General features: G+C 39.4%; 1 protein-coding gene and 1 long non-coding RNA gene across 13 annotated transcripts in view; one reads left to right on the top strand and one right to left on the bottom strand.

Annotated features, from left to right (window-relative positions):
• RAD51B (RAD51 paralog B) overlaps positions 1 to 26067 on the bottom strand; it is a 329833-nt gene that overhangs the window by 946 nt on the left and 302820 nt on the right. For 11 of the 12 annotated variants that reach the window (XR_015741000.1, XM_087921704.1, XM_087921703.1 and 8 more), the window contains one exon: positions 10891 to 11255. The exons of the other annotated variant lie outside the window; for it this stretch is intronic. Coding sequence is in view for 10 of the 11 variants with exons in the window: in XM_087921704.1 (XP_087777830.1) it covers positions 11128 to 11255 (128 nt within the window). In the remaining variant the exon portion in view is untranslated. Of the gene's footprint in view, positions 1 to 10890; positions 11256 to 26067 lie in introns of those variants that run through there. 12 annotated transcript variants of the gene reach the window in all.
• On the top strand, positions 6387 to 20172 carry LOC148128191 (uncharacterized). Its single transcript, XR_015741005.1, has 4 exons — positions 6387 to 6645; positions 12057 to 12245; positions 13165 to 13326; positions 18206 to 20172. It is a non-coding gene; the product is annotated as an uncharacterized LOC148128191 (long non-coding RNA).

The following is a 26067-nucleotide window of genomic DNA, read 5'->3' as shown; positions in this document are numbered from 1 at the left end:
TCCTTTTTCTATGATTTTCTATATTGCCTGGTAGGGCAGGGGGTGGAACTGGGTAGAGAGGACCATTTACTTAAACCCATTTTCAACCTACACCGAATGTCACACACAGAGCTAAAAAGCAACATGGAAGACAGAGCGGAACAATTTTTCTTATTGCGATTGTTTTTCCTCCACTCTATTCTCTTTCTCTTTTTAATTAAGTAAAACAAGCAACAAAAGAAAGGAAAGGACAAGGAAAAGAATGAGCATTACACTGGGGTTAAGGTTGAGATGGAAATAAGATGGTTATATAAATATTTTTTTTATTTAAAAAAAGCAAAATATATCAAATAAAATTAACATTCTGGTAGCCTTCTTCTCTTTTTCCTCCCTGTTGCCCTTTTTTCCTAGATGCTAACTGCTGCTTGAATATTTTTACACTATACTTTGGACTTCTGTGATACTTGCTTGTTTTTATTTGGATCATTTTGATCGCAATTATTTTTAAACAGTTTTTCTTTTTTCTTCAAAAACACTTTTTTCTAAGTGTCTTGGCTTGGCTTGATGTGTGATATAAATATAAGTTCACTTTTTTGTTTGAATTTGGTTACACTATGCTATGAATATCATAATTTTTCCATTGTTGCTGATTCTTCAATGTTAGACAGCCAATCCTAAAGGCCAGGTCTTGCTGTTGTCTTCTGGGCTGTCTCTGACCAAAGCAATAGATATGGAAATCACTAACAGCACATTTAGTTGGAAATGCAGAATAAGTAATAATGTCCTTGCGTTACAGACTGCATCTCTGACATCTCATATGAAAGTGGCAAGAATATGGAGAATCTTACATTAAGAACCTTTTTTAATCTGAGAGCCAGTTTGGTCTAGTGGTGAAGGCATCAAACTAGAAACCAGGAGACTCTGAGTTCTAGTCCCACCTTAGCCATGAAAGCCAAATGGGTAACTTTAGGCCTGTCACTCTCTCCCAGCCCAATTCACCTTACAGGGTTGTTGTTGTTGTAGGGAAAGGAGGAGGAGGAAAGAGTATGTTCACTTCCTTGAATTGTAATGAATTCAGGATACCAATAAATAAATCTTCTGTGGCATCACAAGCAATCTGCAAATGGTCTTTAAGTTTCACATGTAATTTGGTCTTTGAAATCAGATGAGGACTTACTGGGAACTCTATGCACACTGTTTTAAGGAATCAGCAAGTATGAGAAGAACTGTTGCAATACTTTTATTCAACACATCAGTGTTGCTTTCTCATATATTCCTTCTCCCACGCTCTTGAACTAAAGCTAAAATTTACTGTTGGGAATATACAATGTATAGTATTTACATTTTCGTTTCATTGAAAAAAAAATTGTTTTATTCTATTAAATGCTGATAGAGTTGTTAAATGTCATTCTCTCCTACAGCCAAGGAAGTCTAGCTTTCCCCACTTCTCATAAAAATAGTCTTTCTCACTCCATTGGAAACTGTATTAAAGGAATGTATGTTCTAGATCCGTGATGGCGAGCCTATGGCACGCATGACACAGGTGGCACGCAGAGCCATTTGTGCGGGCACGCGAGCCCCAGCCAAACTTACCTGCACTGTGCATGCGCATGCCTCCCAGAAGATTTTCAGCCTGTTTGAGGCCATTTTCGACCTCCCAGAGGCTTGAGGGAAGCCTCTGCAGCTTTGGGAGGCTGAAAACGGGCCTTCTGGAAATACCAGAAGTGATCGTTTTCAGCCTCCGGAGGGCCTCTGGAGCCCAGGGGAGGCTGTTTTGCCCTCCCGGGGGCTCGAGGGAAGCTTCTGCAGCCTTTGGAGGCCGAAAAATGGGCCTGTTTTGTCACTTCTGGTATTTCCCTGGGAGTCCCCAGGAGTCCCCAGGTGAAAAAGGCCTCAAACGGGCCGAAAATCAGCTGCGAGGCGCGCACATGCACAGTGCAGATAAGGGGGTGTCGGGATGTTGTGCATGCATGTGCGGTGGGGAGGCACATTGCATTGTGGGTGCTGGCACGTGCGCATGAGTGCACTTTTGGCACATCACAACAAAAAGATTCACCTGTTCTAGATTGAAATGAACTGCATATTCCAAGCCACACTCCTTTTATTGCCTGTGAACATACAAAAGCCATGGATCAGTAAGTTCCAGGTTTATTTTCCAGGAAAGCAAAATGATTTTCCCACAGAAAAGAATGTTATCTCCTTTTCTGTATTTAATATACCATTTTCAATATAGCCACAAGGAATACCTATAAAGCATTAAATTATATACCTAGTCATATATAGTGATCAACAAGGGAGATAGTTTCAATTTTCTGGCAACCATTTTAAATGCATCCCTCCTACCTGCACACTTGTCCAGAAAGTGTACTTCATGGATGACCATTCTTTATAGAATGGTTATTTTTGGTAGAGCATGTATTATTCACTTTCACGCATGGATAAATAACCCATCTTCCATCTCCACAAACTGCATTTGACCCCACAAGCTCCATTTTGGCAGCCCTCCAAACCCCTCAGAATCATGCCATTGAAATTCAAGGACAAAACAAGGACAATATGTTTTTTTTTGATGGCATGATTCTGTGTTTATCATATAGTTTAAGTTGTTGCAGTAAATCTCCCTCCAATGGGGGGAAATGTGCTGAAATTTTTATCTGTTGCAGAGACAGTCATTGCATCATCAGCCATGTCTCCTGCATTCCTTGAAAGCCTTTTAAAGGAAAGTGTGCCCCAGCTGAAAAATTAAAAAAAAAAGTTGCTTCTAAAACTATTTTCTGGAAATATTCCTATAATTACATAATTGCAATGTCATCATTGCTAGTCAAACTATTTTTTTTATTTCTACTGGAGGACACAGCCCTATTGCTAAGATCCGAGAGGAAAGAACATTGCAGATGGATCCAGAAACTGGATTTAAAGTGACATTTTTGGCAGCCCCCTTTTTTGTGTGAAATTAGTAAGTACTATTTATCTGTATACAATTAAATTCTCACCCTGAAGTATAATGCCTGCCAGTTCATTGGGGTGGGGTGGGGGAGAGAATTTTTTGGGAATTATTCTATGCAAGAAATGAAATGCTATTATATAAGAGAGCTCCAAAATGAAATAAAATAGACAGCTCAGCTTAATAAACATGCTACAGAACAATGTGTAGCCTTCTAAAGATCCTGCCCACGTGCCTGCAAGCATCAGATCTAGTGCAATCAAACTCTTATAAAAATTCACATTAAAGAAAACAGGCAAATATAAACTGGAACATATATTGTCCAGTGTGGGATTTTTGTCCAGTGTCCAATCAATTTTTGTTCATTTTGACCATTAAAGTTTTGTCCAATTAAATTTTGTTCAATTGTCCAAAGTGGAATTTTGGAATTAAATGAAACAGTGGGATCACTGCATTTTCTGCGTACCCCAGGGAAAGGACAAACCACAAATGGTTTCTCCAGGTTAGGAGCTCACTCCATATCTAATACAAAAAGACAATTCTCTGTCTGCTTTTCCATGTTCCATGCCAAATATTTTGTTGCCTAACTCTGCAGAAACCATCTCTAAAATGCCTTCTAATTCCTTCCATGTCTATGACCCCTGATATTGTTTGCTCATGCAAATGTAAATCCTGTGTTCTCCAAGAATTGCCTACAGAAAGGGAAAATGACTGGTGTTTGCTTTCTGAACATGGTGAAGAAGCAGGAAAACCCATCTGGCCATCAATGTTCCCAAAGCTTGAAATCCACACAACATACAGTACATGAAGGGCAAAGGCTTCGGCCTAGTTTGTTCACTTTGGGGCTAAAAAGCCTGCAGCCTTATAAAAAGTCCTTGGGAATCAATCAATTCAGGCCTTTGATAAGCAATCCAGGCTGTTCCTGTCCTGAAAGCTTGGTTGGGTTTAAAAATGAATCAGAAAAATGCCATAAAAGTGTCAGAAAGGCAGACAAATGGCTGTGCTGACACATTTGATTTGGGCCTATCTGCACTTTCAGGTCAGCTGTCGCTGCACCATTTCCAAATGTTTTCGTGCAATCATTAAAGTGCAATCATAAAAGGAAAAAAAGGCCTACCTTTTCTTAATCTATCACTATTTCATGAGTGGGCCACACCTATATATATATTCAGCTTTGTTCATATATATATATATATATATATGGTATTCAGCTTTGTTCATGTATTTTCTCACGTCATTATAGTTGTGCTTTTAAGTGGCCTGGATTTTAAGTGGCCTGGATTTAATTTTTATTTTATTTTAAAGGAGGCTGTTTTGAAGGGAGTTACACCAAAGACAGGCATTAAACATTTGAGGGGATTAGTGCATTTTACAAGCTTATTTGCCAAGGTGAGAGGAACACCTAACAATCACATTCAAAGTTCCCTTTTGGGATTGAATTGGTCCTGGATTCCTCAATCGGCTGAAGGGGATAAGAAGCATGATATATCACAAACACTAGGTGACGGTACTAGGAGTCAAGTTTTTTGCCTACTTTTCTCTAGGCAATGTTGGACAGTATATGCTAGCAAGAAATAGCTGACTGTTAATATAACTGGCAGTAGATTACAGTAGATATAATTATTTTGGTGTACATAGCTGGGCTGGGAATCCCCATTGCTAACTCTTGGAAGATAACATAAACATCACTTAGAAAGCCGAGATTGCTGACGCAAAGCCCTTCTCTTGGCATTTCTTCATTGACCCAAGGTGTTCCTCTGCTTCTAATCAGTGTTTTGTCTGTGAGCCTTCCTGATTAAGAGGCAGTCTTTGAAAGAGTTTCCTGTAGTGTTATAGATGATGGAAAGCTTGGCATTAGGGGGTAAACACAGAGCATGGAAGTTCTGGAGCAAGCATTGACTTAAAAGTAAATGGACATATCCTTAACTCTGGATGGAGCAAAGAAAGAATATCCCATCCAAAACTTTTTGGAAAAAGATCCTTTGAAGTGATGCATTCAGATCTACTTTTGCCTGATCTACTTTTCTAAAACTAGCAATGTGCAAAACTTCTGAGTTCACTGCTATATGATTATAAGAAAGAGGGAAAAAAGAAAATTATGCAATATTTGAGTAATCATATGTCTCTGTATATATATATATGTGTGTGTGTGTGTGTGTGTGTGCATGTGTGTGCTTTATAAATGCACTGATTAAACAAATTATAGTCTTTGTTCAGTAACTGCCTTATACTTGTTTGCAGTTATAATGGTGATAAAGTAATTTTGCAACCAGTCCTCATTTTTACCACCGTCACAAGTTTGTGAAGCAAAGAAAAGCTTTAAGTAAAATAAAAGTCTAATCTGTTTCACTTGGTGACAGGTTCACTTAAAGACCAAGCTCAGGTCCCAGTTGTGGTTGCTAAACAGGGCATTCTATTTTAATTCTACTGAATAGCTTTAAGCAAAGTTTCCTATCAAGTATTTCAAGCATTGCATAAGCACCCTATTTATGAAATTAGATTTTCAACTTGCAGCCCATGTAGCATTGATGGTCCTTGATATCTTAAGTTTACCAACTGCACTTGCTTTGCAATGATGACACTAAATGAAACTATGATGTCCCTCCCCTTCCCTCTTCATTTCGCTTCATTATTGTTCATTTTTACAATGTCAGACTTAAATAACATTTATGCTGGAACCTCCTTTGTATCTCTGATTAAAATAATTTTGCAGTACAATCTCTTGGCAACAATTGCTTAAAAATATGCATAGTATATTCTGGTGTCCTGACTTTTTCATATCAGACTTCAGGTCAAGTCTGACTACAAATTTATATTGCTCCAGAATTTAAACCTGTGTTTAGGAACTACTTAACAATGACATTGTTGCTAGATCAATTGCTTTATGGCAGAGAAAAATAAATCATCTATACATAGAATATTTGCCTGATGTAGAACACAGAAATCAAGCCTACAAATCTTAAGAGATATTTTCCTCTTGCTGTTTCTGGTCATCTGAGTCTTGGCCATTCTTTCAGGATTGGAAGTCTTCATATTTAGATAGTTATTCTGGTCTAAGCAGCGCTGGTTCCTATCTCACCAGCTATGACTCTGTGTGCTTGTGTGTGTGTAATTTTAAAAAGATTGTTTACACTAGGGAAATAGAAAAGAAGAGGGATATTATCACCTATAGTAACATTTTAATTATTTCCTGTAGCAGGAGAATGATATTACAGCCTATTTGGGCTCCAAATCAGGAAAGATTCAGCTTGAAAAACAACTTGAGAAGCAAATGCCTTTATTTTATCTTTTTGTAAAAGAAAAAACCTTTTTAGACTTACTTATTATTATCAGGGAACTGTCTTCTTGAGTCAGGACTTCACTTTAAAGTACTTTAGGGAAACCAGAAATTCTTGTGTTGTGAGTCAGTATCATCTATTTCTTTAAAGGATGTAAAAGAACATAGTTGACAAAAAACCCAGGAGAAAAGCCATGGCAAGCTAATTCTCCATCGCTGTCAGGAAAACAAGAGGTTGAACTTGGCTGGAAGGACGTTTTTCCCTTCATCAGGAGTAGGGTCTGATCTATGGAGCCGCTTGCTTCCGTGTGGCCAGCAGATAATAGGAAAGGAAGGAGATATGGAGAGAGTGAGCCAAGAGAAAGAATAAAATCATGACAAACTGAAGATCAGAAAGCGCTCTTTTAAAGCACCAGGCGTAGAAACAGAGGGCTGAATGTCACGGGTGAGTGGACATCACTCATGCAATAAGTGTTTCCTTGCTTCACTATCCTGCAGTGGGGGTGCAGCTTAAAAACCTGCTTCAGAGATTTTAGTATTTTCTTTTCTGCAAATGTGCTCCCAGCTCTTTGGCCTTATTTATGTGACATCCTTACTGGGTGTTGGAAGAATTATCCTTCTGGGTTCAGTTCCAAGTGGGAAATATACACTGGAAACATCGAGGCTGCTTGGAAAGATGGTTTAATGGTGGACAGGACCACATGGCTTGGAGCTCCAAAGTGAAAAGGATGATCACATGCTTCAAGGTGAAAAGAGAAGAGAGGGCCAAGATGCTGAGAGACCCTTATATACCCTCTCTTAGGGCCCCACCTTAGTGTTTCCTGTTCCTGTGCAAGAAATGTATCCCATTGGCTGTCAGACTCCCAGAGGCGGGGGTCTTAACTAACTTTGTAGGCTTAGTCTGGACCACATGGCTTCACCTGAGTGTTGGCTGATACAATCTTCCCAGGCCAAGTGGTGAAATGGGTAGAGGCCTTTATTATGTAAAATACTCTAACCCTAGGCTTTAACGGCCCATTAGCAAAGATGGGGCTGAGTTTCTGCCTCTCTGAGGTGAGTTTCTGCTTCTGAGTTTCTACTCTCTTTAGGGGAAATATTCTGCCTTTTTAATATTTCCCAGGACATTTCATTCTTCTAGGAGAGGGGTGGGTGCTAACTTCCCACATTGGGAAGACAGTGTTGTATAAACTCCCAAACTCTGAAAGTTTCTTACCAATTAACCCAGATGGGTTTAGATTTGTTCCCAACTGAACTGATCTTGTTTCGGCTAAGCCAGTATTTTTTAAAACCCAGACTCTTTTAAGATGTTTGAACTTCAACTCATGCTGGCAGGCAAACTCTGGAAGCTGAAGGCCACACATCTTTGGGGGGAACAAAACCCCCACTGTACCGAACAAAGGATCTCCTGGGCTAGGTCCTTGTATCAGTTGCCCCTATAGTCCCCCCAGCCTTCTTTTAAACAGAACAGCAATGCAGATTTAGCTGGGGGTGGGCGGGGGGGAAATCGACCCAGTCATCCTGGTTCCTGTAATGCCAAAGGGAGAATGTGAGTCAAGTGGGAGGGGAATCCCTGGGCTGGCTGTGTTGTGCGAAGGGGACTTTGGTGATTTTTAGGAGCCAGTTACTCCACCATTAAATAGCAAGCTGTCATTTAAACGAGAGGAGCAGTGCAAGTTGAATTATTTGTGTTTACAGACTATTGCCAAGGGTGGAATATCTTGGAAGAAAAAGTAAACCATTGGGGAAAATATCCAGAGCTTCGGCCTTGCAAAATCACCATGTTCTGTCAGGACAGGAGAATCTGGTTAAACAACTTTTGCATTTTAAAAAAGCGGCTACGTTTCTCCTTTCCCCTCTGCACATACTCTCTCTCTCTCTCTCTCTCTCAACCCCCCACCCCAAGACTTTTGCCTTAAATAGGTCACAGCAGTTCCCTGGAGACCTTGTGTTCCTCGGTGGAATTTTCCTTGCCATTCAACGGTTCCTGAAAGGGCTGAAAATTAGGTTTGGGATTCCCCGCCCCCCCACTCCGCCTCTGACTGTTTCCACAAAATCTCAAATGTTTATCCAGAGGAATGGCTTGCTGCCTCTGCCCTCTCCACTTAAAAGGATGGGCTGCCCCATCAAAGGAGGCTCTATTTCTGATTTAAGCCTCCCTGACAGGTAATCCAAAGACGGCAAGACATTTCCCCCACCCACCAAGACTTCATTTGCAATGTTAATAACGATTTTGGTAGCTGTAGCAACAGTTGTGACTGGGAAGGAGAACAAGGGCCAGGGGGACGTTGTTAAAAGAGCCTCTCTGGATCCTGTTGACATGGGCCCCTGAAAATGCCGCCTGTTGCCTTGAACACAAATTGTCTGTCACTGAACAGCAATGGTTCTTTACACAGCATTGGGTTAATGATGAATCATTGTCCCAGTGCAATCTGGAATTAAGTGCATGTGGTACCAATACCCCTACAGAGCTCTTGTGCTCTTCCCTCAAGCAATGTTCTGTGCATTTAAATCTAAGAGATCTGTGCAATTTTTATATTGCTCAACATCAAAAGAAAGGGGAACAACCTTCAACTTAAAACTGCAATTTGCAGTGATGCAGCAGATAATGTTAGGCTCTGGATTTGATCCTCCTACAGAAGCCTAGGGCCTATTCGACAGCCATAGGTTTTGGTTCCATTTTGAGGCACCACAATTAACATTATTATTAATCAGGAAAATATAATAAGATCAATGGTCTGAACAGAACCTATTTTTTATTGGGTTTATTCATTCTTTTCCTAAAGTGAAGAGTTTGGTAGAATATACAGGTAGTCCTTGACTTATGACCACAACTGGGATTGGAGTGTCTATTGCTAAGTGATGTGGTTGTTAAGCGAGTACCATCCGATTTTACAAGTTTTTTTGCCATGGCCGTTAAGTGAACCACTGTGATCATTAAGTGAATTTGGCTTCATCCATTGACTTTGCTTGTTGGAAGTCCCCTGGAAAGATTGTAAACAGTAATCATGTGACCCCATTGTGTGTATGTATGTGAGTGTGTGTGTGTGTTGTGTGTGTGTGTGTGTATGTATGTAAAAGAAGAAACCAGACATCCTGTGATGTCTGGAGCTTAAAATTACATTTAATGTACTTACTAAGCTTTCATCAGCCTATGACATCGTCAGAGCATTAAGCTACCATTTCAGAGATCTTTGCCTTTATATGTCATTAATCTATTTAGCCCTTGCACGCATATATATGTGTGTGTGTGTGTGAGAGAGAGAGAGAGAGAGAGAAAAGCGTGCAAATTTTGATCATGTGACTGTGGGAAGATAGCAATAGTTGTAAGTGTAAGAACCAATTGTAAGTTACATTTTTAGTAACTTTGAATAGCTGTTAATTAAATGGTTGCAAATCAAAGACTACCTTTACTCTAAATGTTTATAAGAGGAACTGGAAAACACTTGAATGTGTAATGCTATACAGTCAGGGGTGCACTGCTAGGGGTTTGGGAGAGCTCCTAGCTAAAATTCTGTGCAGTTTGGAGAACCCCCAAATCCCACTCCTGGCTGGCCTCACCCATTCCACACTGCTTCTCCCATGCGGCCCATTTTGGATGCAGGGCATGTGTGGAGGTTCAGGGAGGGTGAAAAACGGGCCTCCCGGAAGTTCGGGAAGGCCAGAAATGGGCCCATTTCCAGCTTCCAAAGAGCCTCCAGAGCCCAGGGAGGCTGTTTCCACCCTCCCGGGGGCTCAAGGAAATCCTCGAAGTCCGAGAAGGGCAAAAACACCCCCCACCGCCATGGTGCAGGAGGCTGACTAGGCCACACCCACCATGGCCACGCCCACTGAGCAACCGGGCAGAGAACACTGCTAAAATTTTTGAAGCCCACCCCTGTATACAGTATCAAAAGATTGTGATATACAATGTCTCTCTGGCATGTTTAACGAAAGACAATCCATTCTTTAAGAGACTCTTCCTTCAACATAGTATTTTCCAAATTTCTTGGGACTGTGACTTCCATAATTAATTGTTGATGTAGTCTGGAAATTCTGAGTTTAGGGACAGATGCTTGATCTCCTTTCCAGTATGTTTCATTTAGTTGGCAGCACAGCACTTCTGTTCCAGACTTTAGATGATTCTTCTAAGCATAGGATTCTTGGAAAAAGATATGGCTGTTTTAAAGTGCTACACAAAGGTGTCATGTTCATGCTCCCGTATGCTCTAAAACAGTTTTAGAGACTGCGCCAAAGCCCATATAGTCCTAGCATTTAGCACCTAGATGCTGAACTAGAACTAGAAGAAACAAATCTTGTAATTTTCTTGTAATAGAAGCTATTATTTTCATCTAGACATCTCTGCTATTGTAGTACCTGATTGATGAGTCCTGCTTTTGCTATAAACCCCCATTAAATAAATAATCTTGTGAGATTCAAATGTTTCTACTACCAGTTATGTGGGCGTGGCTTGGTGGGCATGGCAGGGGAAGGATACTGTAAAATCTCCAGTCAGAGGTGGTATCTGCAGTTTTCTGAACTACTACTTCCAGTTCTCCAGAACTGGTCAGAATCTGCTGAATACCACGTGTTTTAACTATAGATCCGCAATATAAAATACATGAATAATTTAGTGAGCAGGGTTGCTGCAAGAGCTATAAGTCTTATTGTATTTAACCAATAGAGGCCATTCGACATCAACCAACAGGATTCATGAATGTTCCTGATCATTTTGTTTATGCTCATGTTATTTAAAGAAAAGCTGTAAGATCACAAATGTCAGAGTCAAGCTTGAAAAAATTACAACTGGTAAACTAAAAGCTGAAAACTATGCAGAAGTTGCTTCAGATCAAGAAAATAATGATATCAGTTCAAAAACATGGACTTTTTCTTCTTCTCTGGATTTCAGTATTCTGTTTTTCTGGTTGCTTCTGGCAACTGCTGACGTGACTCACAGGGTAAAACTGGATAAAGCCATTTCAGCTTCATTGTGAAATGTATCTTTCCTCACTTTTATTGCTTGCAGGGCTGGGTTTATTCCTTCCCAATTACTACAGGGCTGCTCCTTTGGATCCGTTTCTGAAATTGTGAGCAAATAAAACCAGTTCAATGACTATCACATGCTTGGCTGAAATACTTTTAAGAACTAATGAACAAAACCCCTATTCAATTAATTAGGTAATACATTTCTAGAATCAAATACTATATTCTTTGCACATTTTTAAAAAAATCACAATTTGAGACAGTAGCACAGAGTTTATTTTCCGATTCCAGCTAATTTGGGCTGCCTGAAAAGTTGCTCCTTATCTTTCTTCTGCTTTTTATTGATGAATCATTCAACAGTCTGATCAACTATTTCAGAGGCTTCTAGGCCACAAATTACCTGGCAGGGAATTTGCTTGGAAGACTAATTTAAATCGACTAGACTTTAAATGACTCACATTTTCCCTATCTTGTTGGCTGTCTTCTCCAAAGCAATGAGAACCTCCTCCTCAATGATAAAAGGAGACATTTAATTCCATGGGGTGAGGGCTCTCAACTTCCTTTGAATGTATTAAAAAACATTCTGGGGTAGGATCATTCCCGGTGTAGTAGGAAAAAGTTCTGCCTTTGTCAGCAATCCAACAGTGCATTTTATGGAAAGTGGGGGACAGAATAAGGATATTGCCGATTTCTCTTGGTTGGCAAGAGAATGAGCTGTTCCTCTGTCCATGAGCCAACCTTGAGTGGGTGTGGGCTGGTATGTCTCTGTTGAAATTAATGCAACACTGCTGATTTGTATCTGCTGAATCTAGGCATATTCTGCACGTATGTCTTAGAGAATACAGGAGGACAGGCAAACAGCCCTCTCAGCTAATCTATCCAATCTCTGCATTACAGATTTTCTAAAGGCAAAAGTATTTACTGAGTTTGAACAGAGCCAGGAGAGCTTAAAACAAACTGATATTGGAATCTTTCATCAAACTCTTCTGGAATAATAGTCAATATTGTATTATACAAATAGTGGCCAATCTCTTCCCGATCTTCTCTTCATGTGGGAAGTCACGTCATACGTCCTTGATCATTGGGGTAAGTTCTATTAGTCACTCACAACTGGCCATAATATTATGTGTGCTAAAATTCCCTTTATGAATTCCCTTTCCCTGTTTAGAAGAGAGTTTAAAGTACAGAACGGGGTTTGCTGTTAATAATGGCATTGCCAGGTGACACAGACCTCAGCAAACTTACTCATTTTGGATTTCTCCACCTGATCAAACTGAACAAGCAAAGTTTTTCAAAGGATCCTACAGGGCAACATGTACTTAGGTGAATCAACTGCCATTGTTTAGGAACAAAGCCTTGAGGTTTGTCAATAAAGCAAGTAAAGTTGCAGTTTAAAGAGAAGGGGAAGGGTTTGAAAGAGACTATGAGCCGGCTAGCTGATGCAGGGTGGAAAGTCAGCTGGAAAGCTGAGAGAGGAAAAATCGGAAAACAAAAGGCAGAGAACCAATATGTGATCCTTTTTAAAAAAAATCCAAGAAAAACATTTATTTTATTTGCTTGCAGTCAATAAAACAATAGTTTCCGTACAAGATGAAACAGATACACTATTTGCAAGATATCAAGAATCTAGCCTGAAGTCTTTTCCAAGAATCAGGAATGATGTTTAGAGATACTTTCAGACCATAGATAAAAAAAAATGTTTCAAATCTTATTTGAGCCAGTTTGGCTAAAGGCACCAGACTAGAAACTAGGAGACCAGGAGTTCTAGCCCCACCTTAACCATGAGAAAGCCAGCTAGGCGACCCTGGGACAGTCATTTTCTCACAGTTCATCTCACAAGGTTGTTGTGGGGAAAATAGGAGGAAGGAGTATTAGATATATTCGCTGCCTTGAGTTATTTATTAAAAAAACAATAGACATGGGATATAAATAAACAAATAATAGGAACAGCTCATACAGAGTCAACTTGCACTTCCAATAATGAGAGTGTACAATTTTCTTTCAGATCCCAGATTGAACCGAGAGATGGACAAAATGAACTCCATTTCTGCAGTGGGACTTCCCTTCTTCCAACCTCTCATGACTAAATCCTTGAGAGCTTGGAAGATTCATGGGGAATGAGGGAAGGAAAAGAAAGTTTGTCTTCCCCATTTCCCAAGCATGGCAGGTGAGCTGGAGAAAATGGAGGCCATACTGCCGGTGGATTTATAGGTTTGGGGTTTATTTGGTTGGGAAATGCAGTTTATATAAACTGCATGTATAATGTTAAACTTTATCTGCTGTCCAGAATTTCATTTATGAGATTGGCAACCATGCACATTGAATTAAATAGATAAATACCAAATTGAATTGGCTTCTGGGCATCAAAATGATTTTCTAATTTCTCAGGACAATATATAGTTACGCTACTCTGGCTGACATATTGGGAATGACTCAAAGTCTCACCATAGAATTGTTAGGATGAAATGAAGGGAGATTCCCTTGCCTACCAACCTAAATTCCAAGCATCAAGATGGGTTAAAAATATAATAATAAATAAAACTCAGAAATGAAGTGATGATAAGCTGCCTGAGAACGCCAAGAGAAATCATCAAAACAGCAAAAGTTAGAATATTTTGGACATGCGAAAGTTAGAATATTTTGGACATGGGATGCGATACCCAGAAAAATACGGCATACTTCACTTAATCCTCCAAGGAAAGATTGAAGGCAAACAAGGTCCAGGCAGAAGAAGAACATCATGGCTTCAAAATCTAAGTGACCGGTTTGGACAAAACTCAACAGCACTTTTTTTGTGCAGCTGTTGATAAAAATAGGATCACCAACATGATTGCCAACGTCCGATGACGGATATGGCATAATAAGAATTCTAGTGCAAGCTTTTGATAAAAAAAATATCGTTGATGGTACAACTATAAACAAAGGTTTATCTCAAGTACCTTTATTAGAATTTAAGACATCGTAAGACTTTTCAGTATTCAGGCAGACTCTTTGATCAAACTAAGCAACCCATGTGGGATCTACGCAATAGAGCTAGGTCTCAGCTTTGCCCAGCTTGGAGTCTTCCAGCTGTAGCAGAACTGCAACTCTCGATCCTAGCTTGGCACTGACAGCGTAGGGATATTTAAAACAGTTAGTCCCTTTTAATAATTTAACCAATTACAGTCAAAAGACGAATAGAGGTAGATGCAAGCATTTTGTATTGACTCATCAGTACCTACATTACAATATTATGGTTAAAATCAGCCTCAAATATAAGATATAGCAAGAGCATTAATTAATTAAGCCTAGGCAGGAAAGCAACCAATGGCAAAACTTTGTAGGAATAGTTTCTACAAATCAAGAGACACAATGATATTTTTCAGTTTCACTATTGAAATTCACAGGATTAGTATAGCACTAACTTATTTTGAACATTTATAGGTTTATTGGAATTAAGGGATAGGATGAGGGAATTTCCTTGCCTGTATAACTACTAATGGATTTAGTATAGCCGTGAAGCAGAAGTGCAGGTTTTCAATCAAACCACAAGGCAACCAATGTTGATAATCAGCTCAATATTCAGTCATCCTGCATGCGCCCAATTCTAGCTAGCCAAAGTGTTAAACAGAGAAAAGTTTAATACTGATAGCAAGAGATGGTTTGACTACTAAAATTACACTGAAATCTGGTTTTATCTTTCTTGACATCATAAATTTTACTGCTTTTAAAATAATAAAAGAAAAAATGCAAAAGGAAAAAAAAATCCAAAAATACATATATTATAAAAGTGCTTTAAAAAGTACGTAAAAACAATACAGCAGAAAAAAAGTGTAATATGTTGTTACAATTATAAACAGTTACAATTCTATATATAATAATTATATATAATTCAAACATTATTCATATAGCATGATAATATAGCATCATTCAAAAGCATATAATTATATATTCTATCTACATATGCATAAATACTTATATGATTAACATGCTTTTTAAAAACCTATTGTATTTTGTATAAATAATTTATATTTTCAATGTTGCAATATCTGTCTTTTAGCTGTTAGAAGGGCACAGAGAACCCATTTCTGTTGTCCGCTTGTCAAATTCCATGTACCAGGCATGTAGATCAAGAGAATATTATTCTCTGAAAATTTTAGTTTTTGTTGCACATTTGTCACATTTATATAGTTCCTGTAACTCTAGGTAATGGGAGACCCTCTTAATTTCTGTATCTAGAATGTCAATGGATCTTAACCCACAACTAAAAATAATAAATATTGGACTTAGGTTTGTGTAGAAAAGGATTGTCTACGACAGCATCTTGTTGGAGATATAATAAGGGCAATGCTTCTTTAAATGCCACAAGCTCCACCCCTTTTATACATGCTTTGTGTCATCTCACTCACCTATCTGTAGCACTGTAGCCTTAATCATTTTAATGAAGGCATGGTTTCCTGATTATGCCTCTGAGTGGCACTCTGTTAACCATTTGACCTTTCATTGGCTTTTGATGCTCTTGGCTATAGTATCCTCCTAGAGATTGGTTTTTTTTAGTTCAGATTGGACAGCATTAGAGTGGTTGAGGGGTGCCATTGCCCCTTGCATCTAAATGAAGTTTTTAAAGTTTGGGAACTGGGTGTCATCAGTAACAGAGGTGGTATTCAGCAGGTTCTGACCAGTTCTGGAGAACTGGTAGTGGAAACTTTGAGTAGTTCAGAGAACTGGCAAATACCACCTCTGACTGGCTCTGCCTCCATCTATTCTCTGCCTCCCGAGTCCCAGCTGATCGGCTGGGCCTTCTTTTGTTGCCCTGCACAGGAGAATGGAGCTGGAAAGCAGGTTAGTGGGGTGGCGTGGGGTGGGAATGGAGATTTTACAGTATCCTTCCCCTGCCATGTCCACCAAGCCATGCCTACAGAACCAGTAGTAAAAATTTTCGAATCCCACCACTGATCAGTAAGTACACTGACGATATTCAGCTCAAGTTCTTGACAACTGAATATGAAGAGACTATGCATATTCTGAACCACTGTCTGGATGCCATGATGGAGTAGTCAAGGCTGAATTAATAAACCTAAATCCTGACAAGATGGGTAGGTAGTTTCCACAAATGGAAATTGGAAAGTTTGCCTGTTTTGAAGAAGTCTGTATCGTTTCCATGAGGACAGGGAAGTAATTTGGGGATGCTCATAGAGTCATTATAATTGGAGGGCCAAATAACTCTGGCCAAGACTACCAATTATTAGCTTTCTGGAAGGAAACATCTTAGCTCCCATGATTCATGTATTGGGAACCTCATTTTTAGGCAACTGTCATTTGCTCAGTATGAGACTGTCCTTGTGCTTGGTCCAAAAAACACAGCTGGTATTCTTCTCTTCCTCACTTTTAAAAAATGAACTTGTTATTTTATACCTGAATTTATTTTCATTTATTTTAAAATGCTTTTTGTATGTTATTTGTTTGATTGTAATCTCTTTTGCAATTTGTAATAACAGGAAATAATATACAATTGCAGCAATAAATAATAATGAAATCATTCAAAAACAAAAGTTTGAAATTACAACTTGTCTAAAATAACTGAGTCTAAAGGCAAGAAATGTGGAACACATCTGGCTTTGAAGGACACAGAGCACATGGTATCAAGGCCTTTCCTTCCAACTAAGTGATAGTGGCTCTTTCGGTCATATTATTTCTAAAATAGCAATGTACAAATCATTGTACATAAAGTTACTTCTGTGCTGATTAGACCAGAAAGAGACAGAAATAGAATAAAGGACTGCTTGACCTATCAGTTACCATGATTTAATATTGTAAGCAAGATCTTATTTCTTTTTCTCCACTCTGTAAAACTTTGTGCTTTCCAGATTGAATTATTTTTCCTCTCATTCCTCATCTCTGAATATAACAGAAACTGGCATGCCCCCAAGCATAAGCATAAGATAATTAGGTATTTTATCTTGCATGACTAGATGGTTTCTAGTAGCCATAGAGCCACTGCACTGGATGTGAGTGGTCACCTGACTAGATACTGTAACTAATCTCTAAATTTCCAGTATGGAGAGTAGTAGAAACTTTGGTAGAACATTTTGGCCACACAAAAAATGACTATCATCACATACTTCAAGGCAGAGTTGTTTTAAAGTCTTCCCCCTTTCCCACACAGATCTGCCACTTGTATAAAGACCATGTAAATATCTGTCAGATGCTTTCTTTTATCTGAAAATTATTACTCATGAAAGCATACCAGTATTTTATTTGATATAAATCCCTTTACTGTTCATGCTAGAGGATGTTGATTGAACAGCTTTTTATTTTCCTGTGTCTTGGCTCACATGGGAAATTGATATATATAACATAAGAAGTGAGTACCTTGTTAAATGTGAAAACACCCCAAAACAGGAAAAAATATGATGGATTGCACAAATAACAATATAAATAATAATGCAGTGAGTAACATTCAGAGATGGTATTCAGCAGGTTCTGACCAGTTCTGGAGAACCGGTAGTGGAAATTTTGAGTAGTTTGGAGAACCGGCAAATCCCACCTCTGACTGGAGATTTTACAGTATCCTTCCCCTGCCACGCCCACCAAGCCACGCCCACAGAACCAGTAGTGAAAAAAATTTAATCCCACCACTGATCACACTACTCTAAAGCAGTGTCCCCCAACCTTTTGGGTGCCATGGACCGGTTCCATGGGGAGCAGTTTTTCCATAGACTGGATAGAGGCATAGTTTTGTGGTTTCACATGTGCATGGATAGGGCTTTATTTGCTTGCGTGGACCAGTTCCTGGCAGGCCGTGGACCGGTGCCAGTACATGGACCAGGGTTTCAGGACCTCCACTATAAAGGATATTCAATCACTTGACTGCTAAACTTTACAATTTTGGATAAATATTACTTAAAGATGACTACAGTCCTGGGTTATTTTGGAAAACATAGACCAAATTAAGAAAAGATCAATGCTCTCTGATTAGGTTATTTATGTGAAACTGAAGGTTTATAGAACTCACACGAGATGATACTCCATCCTAGATATTTTAACATGTTTTTTTTTCTTGGCAGGGTGTGAGCAAGGGTGAATGCAGCCTGGATGGGTTGGCGAGAACTCACTGGTGTGTTATATGACAGATGAATGCCAACCTGTCTTAAATCTAAGATTTACAAGACAACCATCTACCCTGTTGCACTGTATGGCATTAAATGCTGGGCTGCAACAACAGGGATCGAAAGCTGTCTCTATGCCATGGAAATGCGGATGCTCTGTTGGATATTGGGCATCTCCCTTCTTGACCACATCACATCACAAATGACACCATTCAATAGCATGTTGGGATGGCACCAATTATAGAGAAGATGAGAGAAGGCTGGCTCCGCTGGTATGAACATGCCCTGAGAGCAGCACTTTCCACCATTGCCAAGGCTGCCTACCAACTAGAAGTCAATGGCCAGTGACCTTGCAGGTGTCCAAAACAGAGGTGGCAAGACACAAACAACAAAGATATGCAAGCTATGGGCCTGCGCCCTGGAGATGCAGCCGACCATGCAAAGTGGCGGTCAATGATCTGAAAAGCAGATCACTTGTGGGAATATGCTAGGAAGAAGAAAGAAGTAGTAGTAGTAGTAGTAATAATAATAGTAATAGTAGTAGTAGTTAGATAACAGCAGCACCAGTGGACAAAGGAGCCCCTTCTGATTCACCAAGATTTTTGCACCATGCTGCAAATTGTTTTGAAATATTTTCTTTGCTCTTGTTGAATTTGTGTGCTCATGGTTTAGCTTATCTTGAACATACTTGCAGAAAACCCAAGGGTTTGGCAAGGTTTAAGCTTTGCAGAATACAGTTGGAACACGTTTTCTCTTACCTGTTAGACATGGGATTATCATTATCTGTATACTAAACCTGGCTCTGTACAGAAATGTAGGAACAAAACATCAGAAAGGGAATTGCCCTGTTATCAGAATTGCTTTGTGATAAGATGGAAAAAGCTTTAATGATTCTGTGTCGTTCCGCCTTCCTTGCAATACATTCCTCACTATGTTTACTTAGAAAGAAATCTGAGCAAGTTCAGTGGCACTTATTCCTTACAAAACGTGTTTAAGATTGTTGTCTTAATAACAGCTTATTCCAAGGCAAGTCAAAACATATCTTTCCCCCACATGCCTTATACAGAAACTGCTAGAGTGATTAACATGTCCAGTTTAGGAAGTTAGGACCTCCTTATAAGTCTGTGTAGCACATGTACTTCTCTCTTCCAACACCTCTCCATTAGGGCTGCAAAACATCAAAGAATCGTAACTGAGAGTTAATGTTTCCTGTCTCTTTGCTGCCATCTAGTGGTCATCTGGAGTTCTGTAATCTAAATATGATTCTCCTACACTCATTTGTCTTCATTCCATTCCTAGCAGTGTCTCACTTGTTTAATATTAGAGTGTTCCTAGTTAAACATACTATCTTATCCCATAGTTAAAACAGATTTATCCAATTTATGTAAATCATTTTGTCCTAACCTGATGACCTCAAGATACAGTATGTTTAGTTAAAACTTCTTCATCCATAGGGGTTGATGGGGATTGAAATCCTCACATAAGGAACGTACTAGTTGAAGAGGGTTGGTGTAAATGTACTAGAATCTGGCAGATTTGATCCCCCCCACCCCCTGTGCCCCGGCCAGGCTGTTTCTGTTTCAACGGATTGGTTGTGGTCCTTGTTATCTCCCTCCAGCTTTTCCTGTCAAATTTTCAATTCATTATTCCACTGATTATCTGCAAAACGTGAAACAACCACCGGAAAGAAATAAAGAAAATGCATGACACACAGTTATAAAAAGAGAAAGCTGGAAACTGTTCAGTTCTTGAAGGGGGAACCGGTGTGGGGGCGGAGAAGCGAGAGAGTATTTCTGTGCCGTGACAAAACCCAAAAGTAACCAAATATTTCTGAAATATAAGCCAAGAGATACCAAGGGATACCTTGACTCTCCCAACAGATCCTTGGACATTTCCTTGTTTGACCCGATGCTTGCTAAGTCCATGAACCAGCCTTTAATGGCTTTTTAAAAATAATTTGGCTCGAAAAGTCTCCTATAACGAATGAAAGGGTAGCAAATAATTTCCATTTTCGAAGTCTGAGAGGCCAAATTTCTAGCTCAGATTTCGAGAGGCTGAAATGGAGAAACAGTTAAATAAAAGCAGGTGAAGAACCATGAGAGCGAAGCAGGAAATAGCAGAGGGTCTGAATGCTTCAAAAAGAATGTTTGGGCTTTCTACCACCCGCCTCCAGCCCTTGGGCACTTGCAGTGAGATGCTCTCCACCCACTGCTCTTCCTTATCTCTATCAGGCCCTGAAGAGACACAGCTCTGAAGGCCACAAACCCCATGGGCCTGAGATAAATCCTCAGCAATGCTGACCAGGTCCAGGGAGTCTTAGGTTAAGCAGCTTTCAAGTAAGAAACAGTAAGTAGTAAGACTCATCCCCTTCAATAAGTATGAATGAATAAGAAACATCTTCAGGTGCCAGAAACAGTTCCTAAACAACTGCGTAATGCCATGCTTCCCAGCATTAAAAAATATATATTAAAAGTCAAGAAAATATACTCCTGGCATACAGTGTTTCTAAGTTCCACTTCTTCTTCTTTTTTTTTTACAAATATTTTCTTCAAGGAAGAGACTCGAAAGCCATCTCTGATGTAAAACTGAGGCTGTACTTTGTTTTTCCTCTTGGGTGTTTTTAGAATTAGAGCTCAAGGTAACAAATCAAAGCAGCTGGTAACTCTGATGTCCACTGAAGCATGGAGCTATAGCAAAGGGCCCATTGCTTGAGGCATCTTAACCTAGACACCCTTGGAAGGAGCGAGGCATAAAATCCACCCCAGTTGCGCTTTCTCTCCTCCACACTAAAGTTTTACTACTAATGGGGGACCCTCCCCAACACCAGTTATTTTTATATTTTAATTTTGTTTTTCTGATTGTTGTTACTTTTCAGCTGTTTTGGTAAGGTTTCCATCTTGAAAGGCAGGATATCAATAACAGCAATCATCCTTGCCCTCATAAAATCAAGAATTATTTGCCCAATTAGCTTGAAATTGGACATGGTAAATCCTCCATGTGACAGTAAAGTTTCTCTGGCCAGAAAAACACAGGAAAAACTGGTGGAGCTAGAATGATGCAGCCTTTGTGTTCTGAAAGGCTTTCTTATGATGAATTGCTTGTGCATTTGTACTTGCTTGAGAAGGCCATCAGAGCAGCCTTTCCTTATTAAATAACATGATTCTTTTAAAAGGAGGCAGTAAGAATAAGGCCATAGAAGAAGGATATAAAGCAGGGATCTTTCAAACTTGACAGCTTTAAGGCTTGTGGACTTCAACTCCCAGAATTCCTCCTCCAGTCATGTTAGCTCAGGAATTCTGGGAGTTGAAGTCCACAAGTCTTAAACTTGCCAAGTTTGAAGACTCCTGACCTAAAGCATTAGCTTCTTTAAAGTCCTTCAGAATTAATACACATACACACACACACACACACACACACACACACACACACACAAGTTCAGAAATAAGGGTTAGTACTATCCAGACAATCAAGTTCAAATAGATACATATGCCAAACCACGGTGAAGTTAGACTTCAAGCAGGTGAATTTTGTGTTAATGGGAGTCTTAAAATTGTACTCCAACAGTGCAGCCTAACTGCTCTGCCATCACTGGAAGTGAAGTACAAGTTGGGTGAATTTAGTCACAAACAGCATATGCCCAATAATTAGTTCATCATGCTGTCAGATTGTGCTGCAAAATTCTTTCCGCTCATAATCTTGTGATCTCCCCATTCCTGGTATGTTGCCCTTGATTTTTGTTGTCTCTATCATTGATAATGTCAGTTGACTTGCATTAATAATTGATTTTAAATGATCATTGGCTGATTTGCTGTCATAAAGTTTTACAGGCAAACCAGTTCTCATTGCTGATGGTGCTGATTAGCTAAAATATTCACATTAGCTGATGATAGTCTGATTTTGCAGTTGGCATTAATCTGGGTTTCAGTAGGCCTGCCCATTTTTATTTTATTTTTTGCAACTTCTCTCCTTTTCACAATTATTTGGCTTAGCTGCTTGAAGTAAGAGTGCTTTTGAAGTTGGGAAAACAAAACTATTTCATTCACTGGGTTAGAAATGGTAGCTTGAGTAGGGTACAGATCCTGGGAATGCAAGTGAGAGAGATGACATTTGCTATTTAATCTATCTATTTAAACATACCTCAAATGGGTTTAGCCTTAGGAAATAGATACATTTTTAGCTTTCAAACTATCCTCTACATCAGGGGTCTCAAACTCACGGCCCGTGGGCCAATTGCGGCCTGCAGGACGATATCCTGTGGCCCCCACCGTGATATGAAAGTATAATATTAGTGCGGCCCGCAGGGGGAATGGACCTCTGAAGGAAGTCCCGCCCGCCGTTCCTTGTCATGGCTTCTTCTCCACCCTGAACTTTAACAAGTCCAAGTACAGGTCCAGACTTACTGATGATCATCTTCAAGCCATACTGAGGATCTCAAGTGCCTCCTCTCTCAAGCCAAATGTGGCTCAGATATGTGACAGGAAGCGTTGTCAAGTCTCTGGCAGCAAGGAGTAAGCTGGAGAAGCCATGTTCTGAGGAACTGTTCATGATCTTCATTAAATGTTCCATTCATGTGTTCAGGACAGTTCATGTATTGGAGAAATCATTAACTGTTGATGACATTTGAGGATATTTTTTTAACAACGTTTTTTGTGGAATCCCTTATGCGGCCCAGCCTCACCCAGACTCTGCCTCCAGAGGCCCCCAGGTAAATTGAGCTTGAGACCCCTGCTCTACATGTAAGAGACCTCTTCTATATGCTTTGTAAGCATGCAATTCCATTTAAAGTTTTACCCTGACAAATAATGAATCCTGAGAAGTATGATCAGATCCACATCTTTTAGCTATAGGGATATTTGTGAATTATTTTAATTTTGAGAGTACCCGATTGCATAGCAACTTTGGGTTATTTACTGCTAAAAAATTAAAAAATACATAAAGAGAGAGAAAAAAAGAAGATAGCTAACATTCAATGTTGCTTGAGCCTATTCTGAGTTAGAAGAGACTTAGAGAGAGAGTACACAGGAAGAATAACCAGATGTGGGGTCCTTGGTGGTCTCTAAGCTTAGTTGTTTTCCTGCAGGCCAAACTAGGTAACATCATCTGTGCTAGTAGAGAGAGGGGTTTGCTCTCCCTACTAGCACTGATGATATTACCTAGTTTGGTAATGAAACGTCTGCAAAAAAAACCCAACCAAGCTCACAGGGCACCAAGGACCCCACATTTCAACACTGAGCTACAAATATTCAGAACAACCACATCTTAAGCGGTCTATGAAAGGTCAGAGAGTGGGAACTGTACAAATCTCTTATGGACATCTCACAGGGCACGGAAACAATATGTTTCCTAGGTTCCATAGATCGGTGGTCTCCAACCTTGGCAACTTTAAGACTTGTGGACTTCAACTCCCAGAGTTGAAGCTGGCTGAGGAACTCTGGGAGTTGAAGTCCACAAGTCTTAAAGTTGCCAAGGTTGGAGACCCCTGCCATAGATGATACTGCTTAACAGATAAAGCCTGGAGCCATGCCCATTCTAGATTACATGATTAGATGGGTGGAAACATATAGCTGGAACAGTCTTCAAAGACAGCCATTTTCTCCATTCCAATTTTCCTCTAGGGTTTTCCTACTCTGGCCTAGAAACTGTAACCTAGGAAGTAACTAGCAAACTTCCTTTTAGAAGAAAGGAAGGTGGATCAGTCTGTTTTCCCTTGAATCATCGTCTGCTTCCTTTTCTGTCTACATATTACCCTGTATTCTCAGAAACTGACATATCCCCAGTTCTGCATATTGTCTGCCCCCCCCCGCCCAGCCCCACATAGTGGTTTTGGAAGAAGAATTATGTTTGTGTCTGGTACAGTCGCATTGCTGGAAATCCTTTTTTTTTGCAATGGTCTTCACCATAGCATAATGCCCAATTTCGATCCTACATTCTACAGTAGGGGTTGAGATTGGTCCTCTTTCCTGACGCTGGTTCTAAAATGAGTATTTTATCACTTGAAATTTGACAAGTGCTTGCTTGTAACTGCTGCGGGTATAAGTTAGCCAAGAAGCTTTTGCACACAAAAACAACAATTAAAAAAAACAACAACCCTCCAATCCGCGAGCAAATCTCACATTGTGTTTGCACACTGGGTTCATTCGTTTTTTATCCATGCTTGTTTAAAGGAAGCTTTCAATAGGATTCTGAATGCAATGGCTAAGGCTAAGAAAGGGTGAGAAAATGAAAACCACTCTTTAAATCGCTGCCCTGCTCCAGAGCAAGCCCAACTATGGAAAGAATGGAAGATACGCATGAATAGCCTAGTCCCTCTGACCTTGTGACCTCTGCGTTCTGTATACTAGGAAATGTGTTCGTCCTTTTGCTATGCTTTTCTTTTCTAAATAAAAATGTGTTTGTATTTACCAGATTCCTTCTGGGATCCTGTTGTCTTCTTTTTGAGTGATTGTTGCCTTTTGGTGTTATGGAAATACCATTATTCGCAGATCAGTATTCAGACAACATGGGTTAAAGGAATCCTTAATTAAATGTTTATGAAGTCTCCTGCAATTCTTCCAAAGCAAAGAAAAAGCAATCTTGTGTAATTTCAAACCATTCATCCATTTTCCTGCAGTTTTGTGGCTGAAAGATTATCTTACACTAATCTGTAGCTGTTCTCAGCCCGTTGTAAGTCAAAAGACTTTGTTAGAATTCCATCTGTTCAAATTGTGCAACACACATACATGCACATGCACACACACAGAGAGAGTTATATATAACTACTAAAACGTATATTGTTATCAATGTAAATATTGTGCCACATGATAGTACAAAAGTTATACAGAATGTCAGATCCAGTAAATAAAAGTAACATTTTGAAGCATATACAGTGGTCTTTACTTGTGTTTGTTCATTATTTATTTTTAAAAAATGATCATGAAGGTTTGTATTTTATGATTAAATAGACATGCAAAAGAAAACAAAAGCTTTCTTTTTCATTCCTTAGCCCCTAGAAAGCATACTTTATGTGCTCTATATATATAGTAAACACTTAACAATTTTAGGGTGGATTAAATTTGTCTGTTAAATCCAGATTTAAGTTAATGATATAATTTACCACAGTTGCATAATTTAAGTCATGCAGGTGATAATACAAAATGATGTAAAAACAACAATTGTGTGAATATGTAAATGATGGAAACTAACACAAAAAGTGTAAATTACATTGCTTTGCTTTGGATACAATGGACTTTGATGTTTGGGGATGAGGTTTGAAGTAATAGTTTCATTTATTGTGTCCAAATTCTGCTGAATGGAGGTAACGGAAGTCCCAAGAATCAAGGTTTGCTGTAAGAACTTTCTTCACAACTGAAACAAATAGCTTCTTTTTTCATTATTACGGAAACAGACGAGTCCTAACCTGGTCTCCCTCAACATGATCTGTGAGATATGCTGGCTTAGAATCCTATAAGGTTTAACCCTTATAGGATTAAACCCTTGTAGCTAATTTTCAACCAATCATATTAAGCTTGGCCTGGAATGTATGCCTCAAGATCCCTGTTTTCTGACACTTATATTTGCTCTCCCCCCTTTTTTGGGGGTGGTGGTGGATGAGATTGCGTCTCTGCTGTAGATTCATTTATTGCTATTTTATAGACAGACACAGTGGTAGAGGGAGGAAGGGTCACACTCACAAATTTCAGGGATTCCATGCTCGGATCCTCCCAGTGATAGGCCCAGCCTCAGAAACAGCCTCCTCCACATATTCAGACCACCATATTTAACAAAATTAAATTCAGTCTAGAGAAAAGTAGAGACTTGCACTAAAGCAAGAAAAACCAAAA

The sequence above is a fragment of the Pseudonaja textilis genome, chromosome 1, assembly GCF_049901715.1.
Source record: "Pseudonaja textilis isolate UNSWEBS1 chromosome 1, rPseTex1.2, whole genome shotgun sequence".
Classification (NCBI taxonomy): Eukaryota; Metazoa; Chordata; class Lepidosauria; order Squamata; family Elapidae; genus Pseudonaja; species Pseudonaja textilis.
This window is presented reverse-complemented; position numbering and strand designations above follow the sequence as displayed.